Source organism: Cyclospora cayetanensis, unplaced genomic scaffold (genome assembly GCF_002999335.1).
Source record: "Cyclospora cayetanensis isolate NF1_C8 unplaced genomic scaffold, CcayRef3 CcayRef3_contig_21, whole genome shotgun sequence".
Classification (NCBI taxonomy): domain Eukaryota; phylum Apicomplexa; class Conoidasida; order Eucoccidiorida; family Eimeriidae; genus Cyclospora; species Cyclospora cayetanensis.
Genome location: NW_020312159.1, coordinates 77,962 through 92,394, shown reverse-complemented (window position 1 = coordinate 92,394; position 14,433 = coordinate 77,962). Strand labels below are relative to the sequence as shown.

The 14,433-nt window shown below is 46.8% G+C and overlaps 3 protein-coding genes across 3 annotated transcripts; 2 read left to right on the top strand and 1 right to left on the bottom strand.

The window, feature by feature from the left end:
* Positions 1-3,724: 3,724 nt before the first annotated feature.
* On the top strand, positions 3,725-7,910 carry LOC34622359 (probable mitochondrial-processing peptidase subunit beta, mitochondrial). The gene is given in 10 exon segments (XM_026337875.1): positions 3,725-3,953; positions 4,225-4,379; positions 4,529-4,620; positions 5,066-5,318; positions 5,726-6,056; positions 6,432-6,697; positions 7,051-7,092; positions 7,241-7,305; positions 7,558-7,660; positions 7,824-7,910. Coding segments are annotated over 10 exon segments (1,623 nt in total).
* Positions 7,911-9,014: 1,104 nt separating this feature from the next.
* LOC34622358 (superoxide dismutase [Fe]) lies at positions 9,015-10,488 on the bottom strand. The gene is made up of 4 exons (XM_022735524.1): positions 10,368-10,488; positions 10,135-10,176; positions 9,551-9,925; positions 9,015-9,076 (listed from the first exon to the last, which is right to left on the bottom strand). Exons 1-4 carry the CDS (start codon positions 10,486-10,488, stop codon positions 9,015-9,017), a joined length of 600 nt encoding a protein of 199 aa, XP_022591004.1.
* A 1,033-nt stretch (positions 10,489-11,521) lies between these two features.
* Positions 11,522-14,158, top strand: LOC34622357 (transaldolase). The gene is made up of 5 exons (XM_022735523.1): positions 11,522-11,854; positions 12,035-12,149; positions 12,735-12,904; positions 13,278-13,479; positions 13,890-14,158. Exons 1-5 carry the CDS (start codon positions 11,522-11,524, stop codon positions 14,156-14,158), a joined length of 1,089 nt encoding a protein of 362 aa, XP_022591003.1.
* Positions 14,159-14,433: the final 275 nt, after the last annotated feature.

Below are 14,433 nucleotides of genomic sequence, written 5' to 3'. Positions count from 1 at the left end.
TTATTGGGAGCCATTCGTTTCCTACATGAGCATCTATCAGTTGTTCCTGCCATTGATTTCTGTAATAATTTTCAGTAGAATAAGCAGAAAACTTCATTAGCTTTTGTGTGCATGCAGCAGCAGCAGCAGCTGCAGCAGCACTGCTGTATCAGGACTGCTCCAGTAGCAGACCAGCAACCAACAATACCATTCTTCCCATGGGGACCCCAATAAAGAAATCAGTCTTGTTATTACTTTAAAATTACCAGAATATTTTATGCAGAGGGTGATGATGCTTTCACCATTGTTCTTGCTGCCGAACTGCTGCTGCACATATCCGCAGGTACGTACCGAACTCGGAGAAATACCAGAACCGCTTGTTGTGTACATAATTAAGATGTGCTCAACCTCGGATTGGAAGGGTTATATAGTTTCCTACACATGGGACACATGCAGATAGGGCACTTCATGCGATGACATGAAGGCTTTCCGCGTAACAGCTCACGGCAGCTATTCGCCCAGCGGCCCAACACACTCATAAAAGTAATAGGGGCATCCATTTGGCGACTTGCACTCACTTCTAAAGCTTGAGAGCCTGCTATCGCGTAGGCAGCTTCACTTGAAGCTGTTACCCACCCACCTGGCCCGCTGCGATACTTTCCATCTGTTTCAATACGGCAGCACTTGACTCCAGACTCGATATGAATTAACTACAAAGTTATGTATTGCTTCTCAAAGAAATTATTTCTTTCCCTTGCCCCCGCCCCGCGAGTTTCCAAACCAACGGCGGGGGCATGGACAGCAGCGGGCAAAGCTATACTTAACCACTTTATTCTGCACTAGGTATGTTAAGCTAAGAACCTATAAAGGATTGACAAGCTGGTTTTTCGGCTCGTATATCTTGCTTCCCGTAGATTACTCTTAGCTCGATACAAGAAGACGTAAGGTTGTGTGGGTGTACTCTTGAGGCGATATGCAGCCAGCCATGAACGCACCGCATTCTTAAAGTGGATAGTTACGCGTACCCTAGCTGCCCCTGTCTCCTTATCGAGAACTCTTTGGGACGCGGGTTAGTAGAGGAAGTAGTCTCAAGGAGAATCGCTTCTATCTTCAATGAATTCATATAAAGTCTAGAGTTACGTGTTTTCCTACAAAGACCCTAGAGAAGGCGTCACAATTGGTGACCGCGTGGCACGGTAGAGCTGTTCCCTGCACTTCCATTAGCTGTGGGTGCAATGAGAAGTCAATTTTTCCTACAACACTTGTTTGATCTCGATCGATTCATTGGGTAGTTACGCAATCTACATTTTGAAAACAAGCTGGGGAAAAGCCCTCTAGGTATGTAGGAAGCTGGTCCCACAGTGCATGTTGGGGAGGCAGAGGCAGGCGTGCAAGCTGATGTGGACACAGCAGCTCCACTACTACTAGAGAGGGTTGAATTTTGAGCAAACAAAACGTTTATGGATGAGTATATGAGGGTATGTCAACCAGAAAAGTGCGAGAGCGTCTAGAAAAAGGGGTGAGCAGTTGAACATTTCATGAGCTGGTTGGAGATATACTGCGCTTTGTATCTTCAGATGAAGAGAAGCGAGTGCTCCTTGTGGCATGTCTATTCAATGGCGGAACGCTTTAGTGGTGGCTCTATTCATGTGGACGAATTCGTCTGCCTGCAAGAGTAACTACAGTTCAAGCCTTCCCCGACAGCAGCTCAACAGCAAGCTTCGAGGAAATGGGCAATTCTACGCAGAGGCATCTGTCGATATATTGGCAGTGGTGGAATATCCAGATATGTCAATCGTTGGTCACCAACAGCCACAACGTGGATGAGAAGTTGCTTTACTTGCTTTATCTCGGGTCTACTGAAGTGGCCTGTCACGGGGTCGCAGGATGAGCAATGACTCAGGGAGTATAGAAGCGCCTGGTGGGGCTTCCACAAAAGATGGAATACTTGAGGTTTTAGGAGCAAATGAGCGTCATGCGCCTTTGGCTTTAAAGCAATAGCCAAGTCTAGATTTAGACCCCTATGGATTTTGGGACTGTGTCAGCTGGCCCTAGCCTACAATATACGGTGAACGAAAACAGACCGTCGGATGGAACCTGTGGGCTCCTAGGGGAGCGCAGAGAGCCTCTAAACAATGCACCGGCAAATGTGGGTAGTTGGGCTACATGTCCTGAGCTACCGCCGTATGCAAAAAATCAGAAAACTCCAACAGCGAGACTCGGTCCGGGCGGCTACAGGCTGAACAGTGAGCATAGAAGGTACAAGAAGAAGACGAAAAGCCTCTGTGCAACCGGTGGCGAAATCAAGAGGACTACTAAGGGCAGGGCGCGGTTGGATATCTACCGTGGGTAAATTGTGCCCTAATACGATCAACATCAGTTGGCAAGAATTGCTGGCGTGACTTTACACTGAATAGTGGATGTTGGTACATTAGGCCGTTACGCAGAGCCGTAATCTGCTGATTCGCTTTTCAGCGAGGCCCCTGGGATTTGGGTCCGCTGACGGGCGGCAGTGCAAGTACTCACAAACACAGGTGGCGCACCTTAATGCCACTTCAAGTCAACATCGAGTCCTATGTGCATGGTTGGGTGACTTTAATATTGGCCCCGTGCAGCATGGGGTAGTCGAATGTATGATATGGCTATCCCAATCGGAAGTGCGCATGCAACCACAGCTGCGCGCTGTAGAGGTTAGCGTGCTAGAAGGCGCTATGAAGAAGCAGCTTGTGGTCTCCTTTACAGCAATCACTTCGTGTATTATGGGATGGGTGGAGTTTGAGCTTCAATATGGTGAGGCAAAGTCTTTATGCGACCGGCTTAGCAGCGCAAGAAGAGAACACGGCTCTAAGTAGGCCTTCAACTTTAGTGGCTCTGCAACTGGTTTTCTACAAAATAATACTTTAGCACTTTCAGCAAGCAAGATATACGAACCAACAAATCAATTAGGTAGTTCTTTACAAATGCTCGTTAAAGATAACTAGTGTAGTAGAAAGTGGTTGAGCATGGCGCCTACCGCTACATGGATCCTGATCTGCAATGAAGTGGAGAAAACCTTACTTTAAGGGCACTGAAGAAGCTACTAGCCTCTTTTCAGCACAACACAACGCATTATCTACGCGAATTATGCTTTATTTCCGCGTAAGTGTCCCCTCGCCAATGCAATACGTTCAGTTGTTATCAGTTCGTAACACCGGACGAACTGAGACTTTTGCCTCCGATGTGGAAAGGAGAGACAAGGATCCCACATGAGTACAGATTCAAACGCAAAAGCGGATACCAGCAAGCCAATACAAAAGCAATTTTACGGTTTAGTGGGGGGTGCACCGGAGCTGCAGTAATGCAATGCACCCGGAGCACCTTCCTCGCATATACGACACTATCTCATGATTCTCGCTCAATAAGTTTGGAAACCCAATGATCTTACCTGCGCTACACCCCATTCGGAAAGGCAGTGGCAATATATCCCCGTTTGTAATGGGGCTCTCCCTGCAGCAGCCGCGGCTGCAGGGGTTCCGTGTTCGTGTGGTCCCGCAACTACCGTTTGAATGCACCGCGCCTTGGAGTATTTGAACTAACCTTTTTTCTATCATCTCCTTCGCAAGTCGACGGGCGGTCACCTTTTTTTCTCCGTACACACGGAACCCCTCGACCCGCTGCATGCACAGCAGCGGCAGTAGCCTCTCCGCTACAACTAAGCTTTTAGGAACTCTTACTAAAGCACCTTTTCTACTTCCACCTAGTCACAATGTACGCCGCCACGGCTGCGGCTACCCGCCGCTTGGGGTACTCTGCCGTTGCTGCTCTGCGAAGAAGCAGTGGCCGCCTCTCCAGTTGCAGCCGTTCCCCCTTTACATCTCTCGCTGCTGCGGCAGCGCAGAGGGCGCCAGCTGCTGCTATTGGAGACATTCGTGCTGCTGCTGTAGCTGAGAGGAAGGGGTCTGTCCCGCTCTCCGCTTTCAACCAGCCATCAGCAGGTCGGCACTCACATGCAGCAGCTGCATCTCACAGGGAATCAGATATCTAATTTATGATTTTTTTCAGATGACCTTGTGTGACTACATTTGAAGCGTTCTTAGCTCGAAGGAGACGAGGATAGCAGGGGAGCAGCGTGCTAGTGTCTGTTCACAACACCCTGGATATGGAATCTGTAATAACTCCAGCTGTAACAATACGTGCTGCATCATCAATAGCAGACTCATAACTTGGCACTAAAATCGATATATGCTCGTGTGCTCTTTTCTTCAGAGCTGACCGAACTGCCAAACGGGATCCGCGTGGCTTCTCAGCGCCTTCCGTTCTCTGACACAATAACTGCTGGGGTTTGGATTGACAGCGGCAGCAGATTTGATAGGAAGAGCACTAATGGCGCTGCACACTTTCTGGAACATATGGCATTCAAGGCACGCATACTTTCTTATTCAATGAGCTATTGAGCTTTTAGCTCAACCCTTTGCAGCAAGTGGACAAGTGTTCAATGTATGTGTGTTTTCGTAACTGCGCGTTGCTGTTTAGATACTGGAATTTCTTTGTATCTGGTGTGTTTCTTCAGGGCACGAAGAGGAGATCACGCATTCAGCTGGAGCAAGAAATTGAAAACATGGGGGCTCATCTAAACGCATACACCTCCCGCGAACAGACGGTGTATGTCTCCTAGATTTTCAACCACAAGCCTCCCTTGTATATTGGTGCCTGGATCATCTGATACTGCCTTTTTTTCGCTGCGAGTCTACCCCATTGTCTAAATAGTGTGCCCCCGCTGGCGATGCAACCACATATGCAGTTTGCCTTCACCCCGTCTTTTGCTTATATCGTCGTGCCTGAAGCCTCTTTAGCTGTCATTTCTCAACTCAAGGTTCTCCCCTCTTAACGTGAAGTAATTCGCGTCCGCACTTGTGTGCTTTGGTTGCATGTGCCCCCGCTTGCTTGTTGTATTGGATGATTTTAAGGTGTTACTGCCTGCTGCGCTTCTCTGGTACCCTCGATTGCGAATCCCGAGCCATAGTATCGAATATTTCTAAACAACTCCGCAGTTTATACCAGGAGAGCTGCCTAGTTCGTGCAGATGCCGTTGTTTGGTCGTGCGTAGAGGCTTTTTTTCGTTTTGCTTAATGTCCTGCCCTTCAGTAGTTCTCCAAGCTTTTTGTTTTTGATCACGCAGCTATTACGCGAAGGCATTCAAAAAGGATCTGTCTCAGTGTCTAGACATCTTGTCTGACATCCTGCTGAACTCCACCATGGACCCGGAGGCTATGGAGGTAGAGAAGAGAGTAATCTTGAGGGAAATGGAAGAAGTGGAGAAACAAACAGAAGAAGTCATTTTTGATCGTCTCCACATGACGGTAAGAAATTTGATATTTTACAGTGTTTTGGGGCGTAGTGTTCTTAACTGTTGTGCGTTATGATGCACTTTCTGACATGCGGTTCGTGCGTCCTTCATTAAGAAGCTTGCTGAGCGAAGTTTTTAAATATAGCTATCAAAATAGTGGTGGATTGTGTAGCAACTCAGTTTGTAGTGCATGATGTTCTGGAATCTTTGACTGTGCCAAGTGGTGTATCGGCTGCTTTTTCGCTGCATTCTTTCACGCTTTAGGGCGGCAATATCCCACACAGCTGCATGCCTGCCGCTATGTCTTTCCTTCTTTTGGGGTAAAAGGTTAAGCGCTGGTATGAACACGGCATTAACATGCGCTAGGAGTAAGATGAAATAGTATGGGCACGTATGTAAAGTTGCTGTCTTCGCCTGCAGGCGTTTCGTGATAGTCCTCTGGGTTTTACGATCTTGGGATCTGCTGAAAACATTCAAAATATGAAAAGGGAGGATATAGTCGACTACATTTTCCGTAACTATACCGGAAACCGCATGGTCGTGGCCGCAGCAGGCGACATCAACCACAAGGAGCTTGTTGAACACGTGCAGAAGTATTTTGCTAATGTTCCCGTCGCCAAAAAGCAAAGCATTGTGGTGCCAGACGAAAAGCCGTTTTTCTGTGGATCAGAACTCATCTACAGAGATGATGACATGGGACCGATTGCCCATGTTGCCGTTGGGTTTGAAGGTGTGCCTTGGAAATCCCCAGGCAAGTGGACATTCGTGTTTCCCTGCCCTTTGTTGTGGTCCCGAGCTCTTGAAATATGCTGAATTGCTCTTTTGCAATGCAACTCCTCTTCAAATATTGACCGGCTTGACCAGGGATTTATAGGTGTTAATACACTGGCGGCAAGGACACTCAGCTTGAGCTAATTCTGGGGGTTTTCTAGCGTTTCATTCGGCACGCACTGTTCAGAGTGCATCGTGTGTACTTCCAGTGCTAACCATCGTCAAATTGAAGAGAAGGGCAAACCAATGCCATCATGAAATATGTCTTGCATGTTCTCGCCTGTGTATTTGTGCTCCCTTCCCATTCAGTGTTAATGTATGCTCCTTCCTGCTGCTTTTGTTTTGCTTCGTTCAGACTGTGTGGCTTTCATGCTGATGCAGTCAATCATCGGTAGCTACAGGAAGCACGACGAAGGAATCGTCCCTGGGAAGCTTAGCGCCAACTCCACTATTCGTAATATCTCCACAAAGATGCAAACTGGCTGCGCAGAGATGTTCTCGGCCTTCAACACGTGCTATAGAGACACCGGACTCTTCGGGTTTTATGCCCAATGTGACGAAGTCGCAGTTGAGCATTGTGTCCTGGAGCTTATGCACGGGATCACATCTCTCTCTTATAGCGTGAGCTTCGTGCTTTCTTTCTCCTCATGTGTACATATATATCGCTTTCTTGAAATTCTTTGCTTCATTCTTCATTTATTTAGGCTATGGTGTGGCGATTCAGTGCTACTGGGAAAAGGAGAGAATAGTCCGTAGAAGTGTTACTAGAAACACCGGCGCATTAGCGAAATTGCGCACGGCTAGCGGATGCTAGGCTGTACTAGGGAAAACTCATCATTGAAGAGAGCCTCATGCTCCAAAACTCGTTTTCCTTGGTGTGTGTCATGCGATCATTGCTTATCCCTTTACTACTGTCTCCTTCTATTTGTGCCCATTCCTGCTTTCCCTTGTGCACGTGTATTGTCGAGCTACAGGTGACGGATGAGGAAGTAGAGAGGGCGAAGGCGCAGCTGACGGTAAGTTTCCCCTTCAACTGTTGGCTCAAATTACGTGTGACGGGAGAAGAGACACTTCTACGCGGGGAGATACTCTTCATGTGGAGAACCTGCCAAAATGCTTTGTCATGCTATAGGAAGGCTTGGGTGTCATTTGTTGTGGCTGCAGACACAATTATTGGGACACTTGGATTCGACGACTGCCGTTGCTGAAGATCTCGGGAGACAGATCCTGTGAGTTTTTGCTTTCTTCATCTGTGCCTAGTTCCCACTTCCTGATGCTTGGAGAGGTAAACAGTTTTTGTCATCCCTTTCTTTGTGTACTGTTAAAATTAAGTGCCTATATTTTAAAGTAAAGTCATCAGTTTATTGTTCGCTCAGCCCAACTAGTAGTCGTGCGACACTTTTGTTGTTGAGGCAAGTAGCCTGCTCCTTCCACTGATTCTAAAGCTCTTTAGCGCGAAGATGCGAATATCTGTTTCGCAGGGTGTACGGACGGCACATTCCGACTGCAGAGTTCCTGACACGGCTGAATGCCATTGACGCAGATGAAATAAAAAGGGTGGCATGGAAGTATTTGCACGACCGGGTGAGCTTCTGCAATCCATCGCAAGGACCAACCGATGGACTGCCGGACTCACCAGCATATCCAGAACCTAAGAAGAGTCTTAACAACAGGAACAGCAAAGGGCGCTCAGAGCTGCAGAACTGCATTCTCGTGCATTCGCCGTTGTGGGCTGTGATGGTTGCAGGAAGTTGCCGTCAGTGCCATGGGCCCTCTTCATGGAATGCCACAGCTGATCGACATCCGACGTGCCACTTACTGGTTGCGCTACTAAACTTTAGGCCAGAAAAATTTACTGGAGTATCAGGGACGGTTTCGCTCCCGACAGTTTTGCCCTTGTGCGGTGCTGCTGTTGGCGGTGACTGTCAGTCGTGTGTAGCGATGGTATGCTCTCGGCAGCTGCCCCGAGCAATGTAATAGCGGCGCCAAAAGCGAATGACGCTGCAAGTAGGTTGGACTGACCGTCAGCCTTGTGCCCGCGGGTAGCCGCTCTGTTGGTACTGCGTGCACATACCGTGGTTGTATTCGTCCTCAGTGGTGCTTTTCGTTCGCATGGCCGTGGCGAGCTAGCTCTATAGCTAACTGCTGCGTGTACCGTGACCCGAGGCACGTAGTAAAGAATACAGAAATGTACAACACCGGAGACAACGCAAGGCGTGGCCCTCAGGTGGTCCTCTTCTACACTAAAATTTCAAGTACTGGGGATGACTGCAGAGACAGCCTCCTTTAATGCTGCATAATGAGTCCTTGAGGAGTGTATATAAACTGCTGAGGGCGGGTTCTAGAAAGAACTACTAGGTATTTGGAGGATTTCGCGGTACATGCATTCTGCAATAGTTTCATTGGTGGCTATGCCGACTGCCGCGGAGGCTGATCATTCTAGAGAGAAGCTCAAAAGTTTCTGTAGTGTTGGGTTGGCGTCAAAAAAGGCCATATATCCACAAGGCCAATAATTAGTTTGCGTAACAGTTTGTTTCACAGTTAGCTAACTATCAAAAAACCGGATACAAAATCCTAACCAATGAGGGATTGCGCCAGGAAGTTGTACCGCCGCGGCAAGCACCTGCCCCGACGCCAGCCGCTGCCGCACCCAGTCTACTTCAGTTCACTTGCATGGCAAAAGATTGTAGCAGGCTAGCATATAAAGGATGAAAAAGAGATTGCATGCGTCTCTTTTTTTGGACAAAGCGACTGTTCAATCAGCGCATATGGCACAGCTTTGCCTGCCAAAAGTAATTTCACACAAATCCCTTTTTGTGTTTCAATTCCGAGACAGACAGCCTGTTGTCCTTTCGTAGTTTCATTCTTGGCCCAGTGCACGCATATTGGCTAGTCTGCAACACATTATCTCTCTTCGCTGTTTTGCAGAATCAGAATTTTACTCGGTTGCCTTCTTCAAGTTTTCGTTTGCAAAGTCCCAGTTAACCAACGACCACCACGCTGCGCAGATAAAACACGCAAGCAAATACTACAGGCCGTACAACTAACACCACATGAAAAACAATTGTATATAAATAGAACATGCTGTGTCATACGCTGCATTTAAACAAATACGAGAATATGGAAGTCTATCGGTTAAGGCAGTCCTCCAGCCACAAAAAGCCAGACAGTTTACAGCACAGACAGGCACAATAAAGCATTTTGTGTGGCAACGTCCACAGAGTATAATATCCATGGTCACCAGTATTTAATGCCAAATATAGGATTACTCTACATAATGAGTAGATCCACTTGTCGCGTATGCTTCTAACTAGGGCCACTCCCCCACCATTCCTCCCAAGTTTCACAAAATGGACAAACACACAAGAACAATCACACACATGGGAACAGCCAACAACGATCTGCAGCAAAGAAAGAAAGCCTCATGATACAGGATCGATCCATCACACAAATAAGCACCACGGAATGACTAACCTTTCACATAGCTGGCTCGGTCGTTTCTTCTGTCAATGTAATACGCATGTTCCCACACATCACATGTGAGAAGGGGTACGCATCCCTCTGCTTCTCTCATAGGATTGCCTGCATCGTGAGTCTGGCAAATGACAGCTTTTTGCTTGCTTTTGCAGTAACACAACCAAACCCATCCAGAACCGAAATGCCCTGCAGCAGCTGCTGAAAACTGTTCCCTGAACTGGTCAAAATTGCCAAAGGCTTCGTCTATCTTCGAGGCTATAGGGCCAGTAGGGGGACCGCCTCCGCCTGGCTTCATAGACTTCCAATAAAAAGCATGGTTCCAAGCCTGCGCCGCGTTGTTAAATATGCCACCAGCAGCTGTGCGAATTAACTCTGTAGAAATGCAACAGGAAACAAACGGGGACTAGAAACGTATCAAATCACTAGTGGGGAATGGAAGATCCCCGTCCCTGGGCGGGGTAAGCCAGGCAAGTGTTGACAAGTTAACAGGCATCAAATTCAGCAGTTCGGCTTTTAAGGGTTTACCGAAAGGCTGTTCACAATCTTATCCTTTAAAAATCAGCTATTAGCTTTGTGTTTACCTTCCAGACTCTTTTTCTCATCCTCCTTGCCCTGTACCAGCTCTGCGTGCGTATAACAGAAGTTTAGTGTCCACATGTGAGCAAAAAATTAAATGTGCTGCACACAGCTTACTGAATGAGCAAGAGAAGGGAGGAGTAGGTGCGTAACCAAACAGGCTGCAACCCATGTTAAAACTCCTGAGTGTGTGCACCGATTATGGGGGAACAGTTGGTGAGTGCAGAAGGAGCCTTACTGTTCAGGTTATTTACATATGCCGCATGGTGCTTCCCATGGTGAAACTCGAGGGTTTCCTTGCTGATATGTGGCTCCAGCGCCTCCTCCGTATAGGGCAGAGGGGGAAGAGAAAACGCCATGTTGGAAGATAATGGAGAATACCTGTAGAAGTTGACAGCAATTAATAAAGGCTATTGTCTTACCCAGGAATTATTTGTCGGTGGAACGCGAAACAATGCGATGGTGCAGCCACGAACCTCCATGCGCCATGTCGTTGTGTATCGGCGGACAAGGCGCTCAGTAGGGGTGCTGTGCTGCACGCACATCCTGCATTAGATATGTTGCTACACAAATATGCTTAAAAGCCACACGAAAGTTACTTTTCGTATTTAAAAAGAGTGCCGATATATTTAAATCCGAAAAACATTGCACAGGAAGGATGGAAGTAGACCTTCTTACACGAAAGCATTTTTGTATTATCATCAACAAAGACGGATGCCTAGTTGTTGCTTTCGGTTACACTTCATCCAAAAGTAGAAAAGACACTGCGATCTATCCAATAGTAGTATCATGGCCTACACAGGACGCCTTTTGTAGAGGTGGTGGGAAGTTCGTTTTTCCTTTCTACATTCAGCGCGGACTACCAGTAAACTGGCCGCAGTTTCTATGGCCATGCGCACGAGCACCCGCCTTTTCTGCCCCTCCCAACTGTTATTTTGCACAATTCCGCACTTTAGGCTAAATATCTCATGCCGAAATTAAATAACACACTGGTGTGTGGCACGAGAGGAGGGTCCTGTCGTGTGCAGCTTCTTCCACAATCAGAGACTGGTGCTGCTGCTGCTGCCAAACTGTCTGCCTTGCAGCGATAGGAACCGAGTGCATGTGATCTTTTCTATTCGCCAGTTTATTAGTTCATTGATGCTCTTGAAACTGCCGACATATTTACAGGTTATTCTCCCACTAAGCTTGGTTTGCAGTCCTTGCTGCCGGTCAGTGGCACTGCCACGGTTCCACTTCCTCTTGTTCCCTTTGTTGAGTGCCTCTAGGCCTCTTCTTTGAGCACTCCTCTGAATCATTGCCACATATAGGGCATCGTGAAACACAACAGCACACGTCTTCTGGCTGGTTACTTTGCATGCAATCGCTACTACTTGCCACTGCGTGCAGGAAATGCCAAACACGAAGACAGCCAAACGCAGGGGCTCCGGGGGCTCTCCGGCCTTGGGCCCCTCGCAGAAGGTACCCCGCACAAATGAGAAAACTAGCGCCAGCGGTAACGATACGAATAGCAGTGGCGTCAGCACGTTAGAAAAGCTGGCAAAGCTGTCAACCATAGTCGCGGACACGGCGGACTTCGAGGCAATCAAGGAATTCAATCCAACTGATGCCACCACAAACCCAACACTCGTTCTCCAGGCGGTGAAAGACCCCAAATACAAACACGTGTTAGAGAAGGCAATAAAGGAGGCACAGGAGGCAACCAAGGGAAAATCTGTGGATGAGGTGATGCAGGCTCGTTGCATGTGTACCTGAAGTAGTATAGAATACTAGCTGCACTAACTTCGACGCTGCGTTTTTTGCCAGAGGAATATTGCTTAAAACCGCCGATGGAAATGAATGAAAGAATAAAGGTTTTAAATGAACGCAAGTGGTACTGGTTTATGTGTGTATTGCTTTGAACAGACTGTAGAGGAAGCAGTGGACCGAGTTCTCGTTGGATTCGGCCTCGAGTTGCTTGATATTATTCCTGGACTTGTCAGCACTGAAATACCCGCTGATTTATCCTTCGATCAAGAAGGTACGGACCTAAGGCTGTCCCAATAAGGACCTCGATGAGCCTACCCAGCATTCCCCTATAAAGGCCCTCTGGCCAGATTCCAGGATTGACACTGTCTATTTCTAGTTGGAGCATGTTTAAGTGAGCATTTTCCACCTCAGTCTTTTGCGTACGTTTCGCCGTATGATTTTGACTTTCGCAAGCATGTGTATGTCTAAAAATGAGACCTATGCAAATAGGATATTAAAGCCAAAAAGGACTAGCATTTTTTTAGCAAGCGCTTACGCTTGTCATGTGTGAAAATGAGGATTTTTATTGAATTTGCTTTGAGAGCTTGCACCCTAGATAGCTAACAGTTTCACTTAGTTTCGAAGTGTGCTGCAGAAAGCGGTATGTTGTGCATTTTCTTTCTCACAGGTGATACTACATGTTGTTCTGGTGGCGATGTTCACTTCATAAAATTCACTCTCTCACAAATGCAGTAGCAGATATTTTGTTTGCCAATACTTTGACTTTTATAAGTTTCTGCTCGTGCTTCTACTCACTGAGAAATAGAAATGCATTTTTTTCTCTTTGAATAATCCTTGCTATTCTTCTACTCTTCAGAGTCTGTAAATCGTGCGAAGAGAATCATCGCGTTGTATAAGTCCAAGGGGATTGACAAAGACCGCATTCTTATCAAGGTAGCTGCGACTTGGGAAGGGATTCAGGCTGCCAAACAATTGAAGCGCGAAGGCATCAACTGCAACATTACTCTCCTCTTCAGCCTTTGCCAGGTACGATGATCGGCTTCTCTTTTACCTTTCTGATTACTGGTAATAAAGATCAATGATACCTGATGCGTCAATTGTGTTGACATATGTATTCCTGGATGGTGGAGCTTCCCTGCATCTGCGCTCTTAGCTATGTAGTAGCATTTACGGAAATTCATTAGAATAATATCTAATATGAACCGTGTTTCTTTAATTTATTCCGCTTGATTGCTTGACTATTTATATGTAGTATATCGTTCACCCAAGTCGCGAAATAGAATTTTCTCGCTTTAGTCAACTCGTTGTTCCTTTTGGCCTTCGACTCTTTTCTTTTCAGACTTGCTACTTTTTTGATGGTTAAGCCTAATGCTTGCGCATTCTACCTGTCTTGTTGCAGGCAGTAGCAGCCAGCGATGCTGGGGCCTATTTGGTTTCGCCATTCGTTGGACGTATCTTGGATTGGCACAAGAAACAGGACGCAAGCGCCACCTTTTCTGGTGCTGAAGACCCTGGAGTGAAGAGTGTCACACAAATATACAATTATTTTAAGCACTTCGGTATCAAAACCACCGTAATGGCCGCATCGTTTCGAAATACAGGTGAGATATAATTAAACGTTCATTGTTTTTGTGGAAGACAGGTAGTTAAAAATTTTGGATCGATTGAGTGAATAGCAAAGGATTTTCTGTAACGGGAATGCACATTCCTGGGTTTTAGTATTTGTTTAGTAAGAAGGTTGATGTATGCTAGTAGATTTGACAGGACTGATACACCTGCAGCACAGGCTGCACGATTGGTTAGGCCTGTATCCGTTTGTTCGTAAAACGCAGGCAGATATTCTAACTGAGTGTCATTTAATTTGAATGTGATTAATATGCCTGTGAATTGTGTATCCTGAATAGTGTCGCTCTACATCCCTCTGCCTGGATGCCTTGTTCTGGCCATGTTAACGCCTACACTTCCAACAGTTTATTTGTTTGTCTACACGTTTTTTTTTCTCCATTTGCAGATGAGATACTGACTTTGGCGGGGTGTGACAAGCTGACGATCGCCCCAAAGCTGCTACAGGAGTTGCAAGCGAGTTCTGTCGACGTGAATTCGAGGCTGTCTCCGCAAAACGCGAAGAAAAAGCCAATTCAGAAGCTGAATTTAGACGAAAAGACATTTAGGTGGATGCTGAATGAAGACGCTATGGCTACAGAAAAGCTTGCAGAGGGGATAAGAAATTTCTCATCAGACATGAATAAGTTGAAGGGTCTTATCAGAGAGAACCTTTGACGAGAGTATACAGCTAGGGTGAAGCGAGGGCCCCACAAAGAGACAATTTGAACAAGGATGAGAGAGAGTCAGATTTTGCGCAGCAGTATCGAACTGGACAGGATCATCCGATGGAATGAATTCGTTTTTAATGGGGAGGACCATCCTTATGGACCAGCATGACGCGTTCGATTATTCATGCAATCCAATCTGGGGCAGCTTGCCTCTGAGATGCGTATCCAAAATATACAACACATCATGTGCTAGACTTACACGCATTCTTGGATCGCCTGTAA

Coding starts and splice junctions, on each gene's coding strand:
- LOC34622357 (XM_022735523.1), top strand. CDS start 11,522: ATGCCAAACACGAAGACAGCCAAACGCAGGGGCTCCGGGGGCTCTCCG. Junction 11,855..12,034: donor AGGGAAAATCTGTGGATGAG/GTGATGCAGGCT, acceptor TGCTTTGAACAG/ACTGTAGAGGAAGCAGTGGA. Junction 12,150..12,734: donor TTTATCCTTCGATCAAGAAG/GTACGGACCTAA, acceptor TCTACTCTTCAG/AGTCTGTAAATCGTGCGAAG.
- LOC34622358 (XM_022735524.1), bottom strand. CDS start 10,488: ATGGCGTTTTCTCTTCCCCCTCTGCCCTATACGGAGGAGGCGCTGGAG. Junction 10,177..10,367: donor ATATGTAAATAACCTGAACA/GTAAGGCTCCTT, acceptor ATACGCACGCAG/AGCTGGTACAGGGCAAGGAG. Junction 9,926..10,134: donor TGAGAAAAAGAGTCTGGAAG/GTAAACACAAAG, acceptor GCATTTCTACAG/AGTTAATTCGCACAGCTGCT.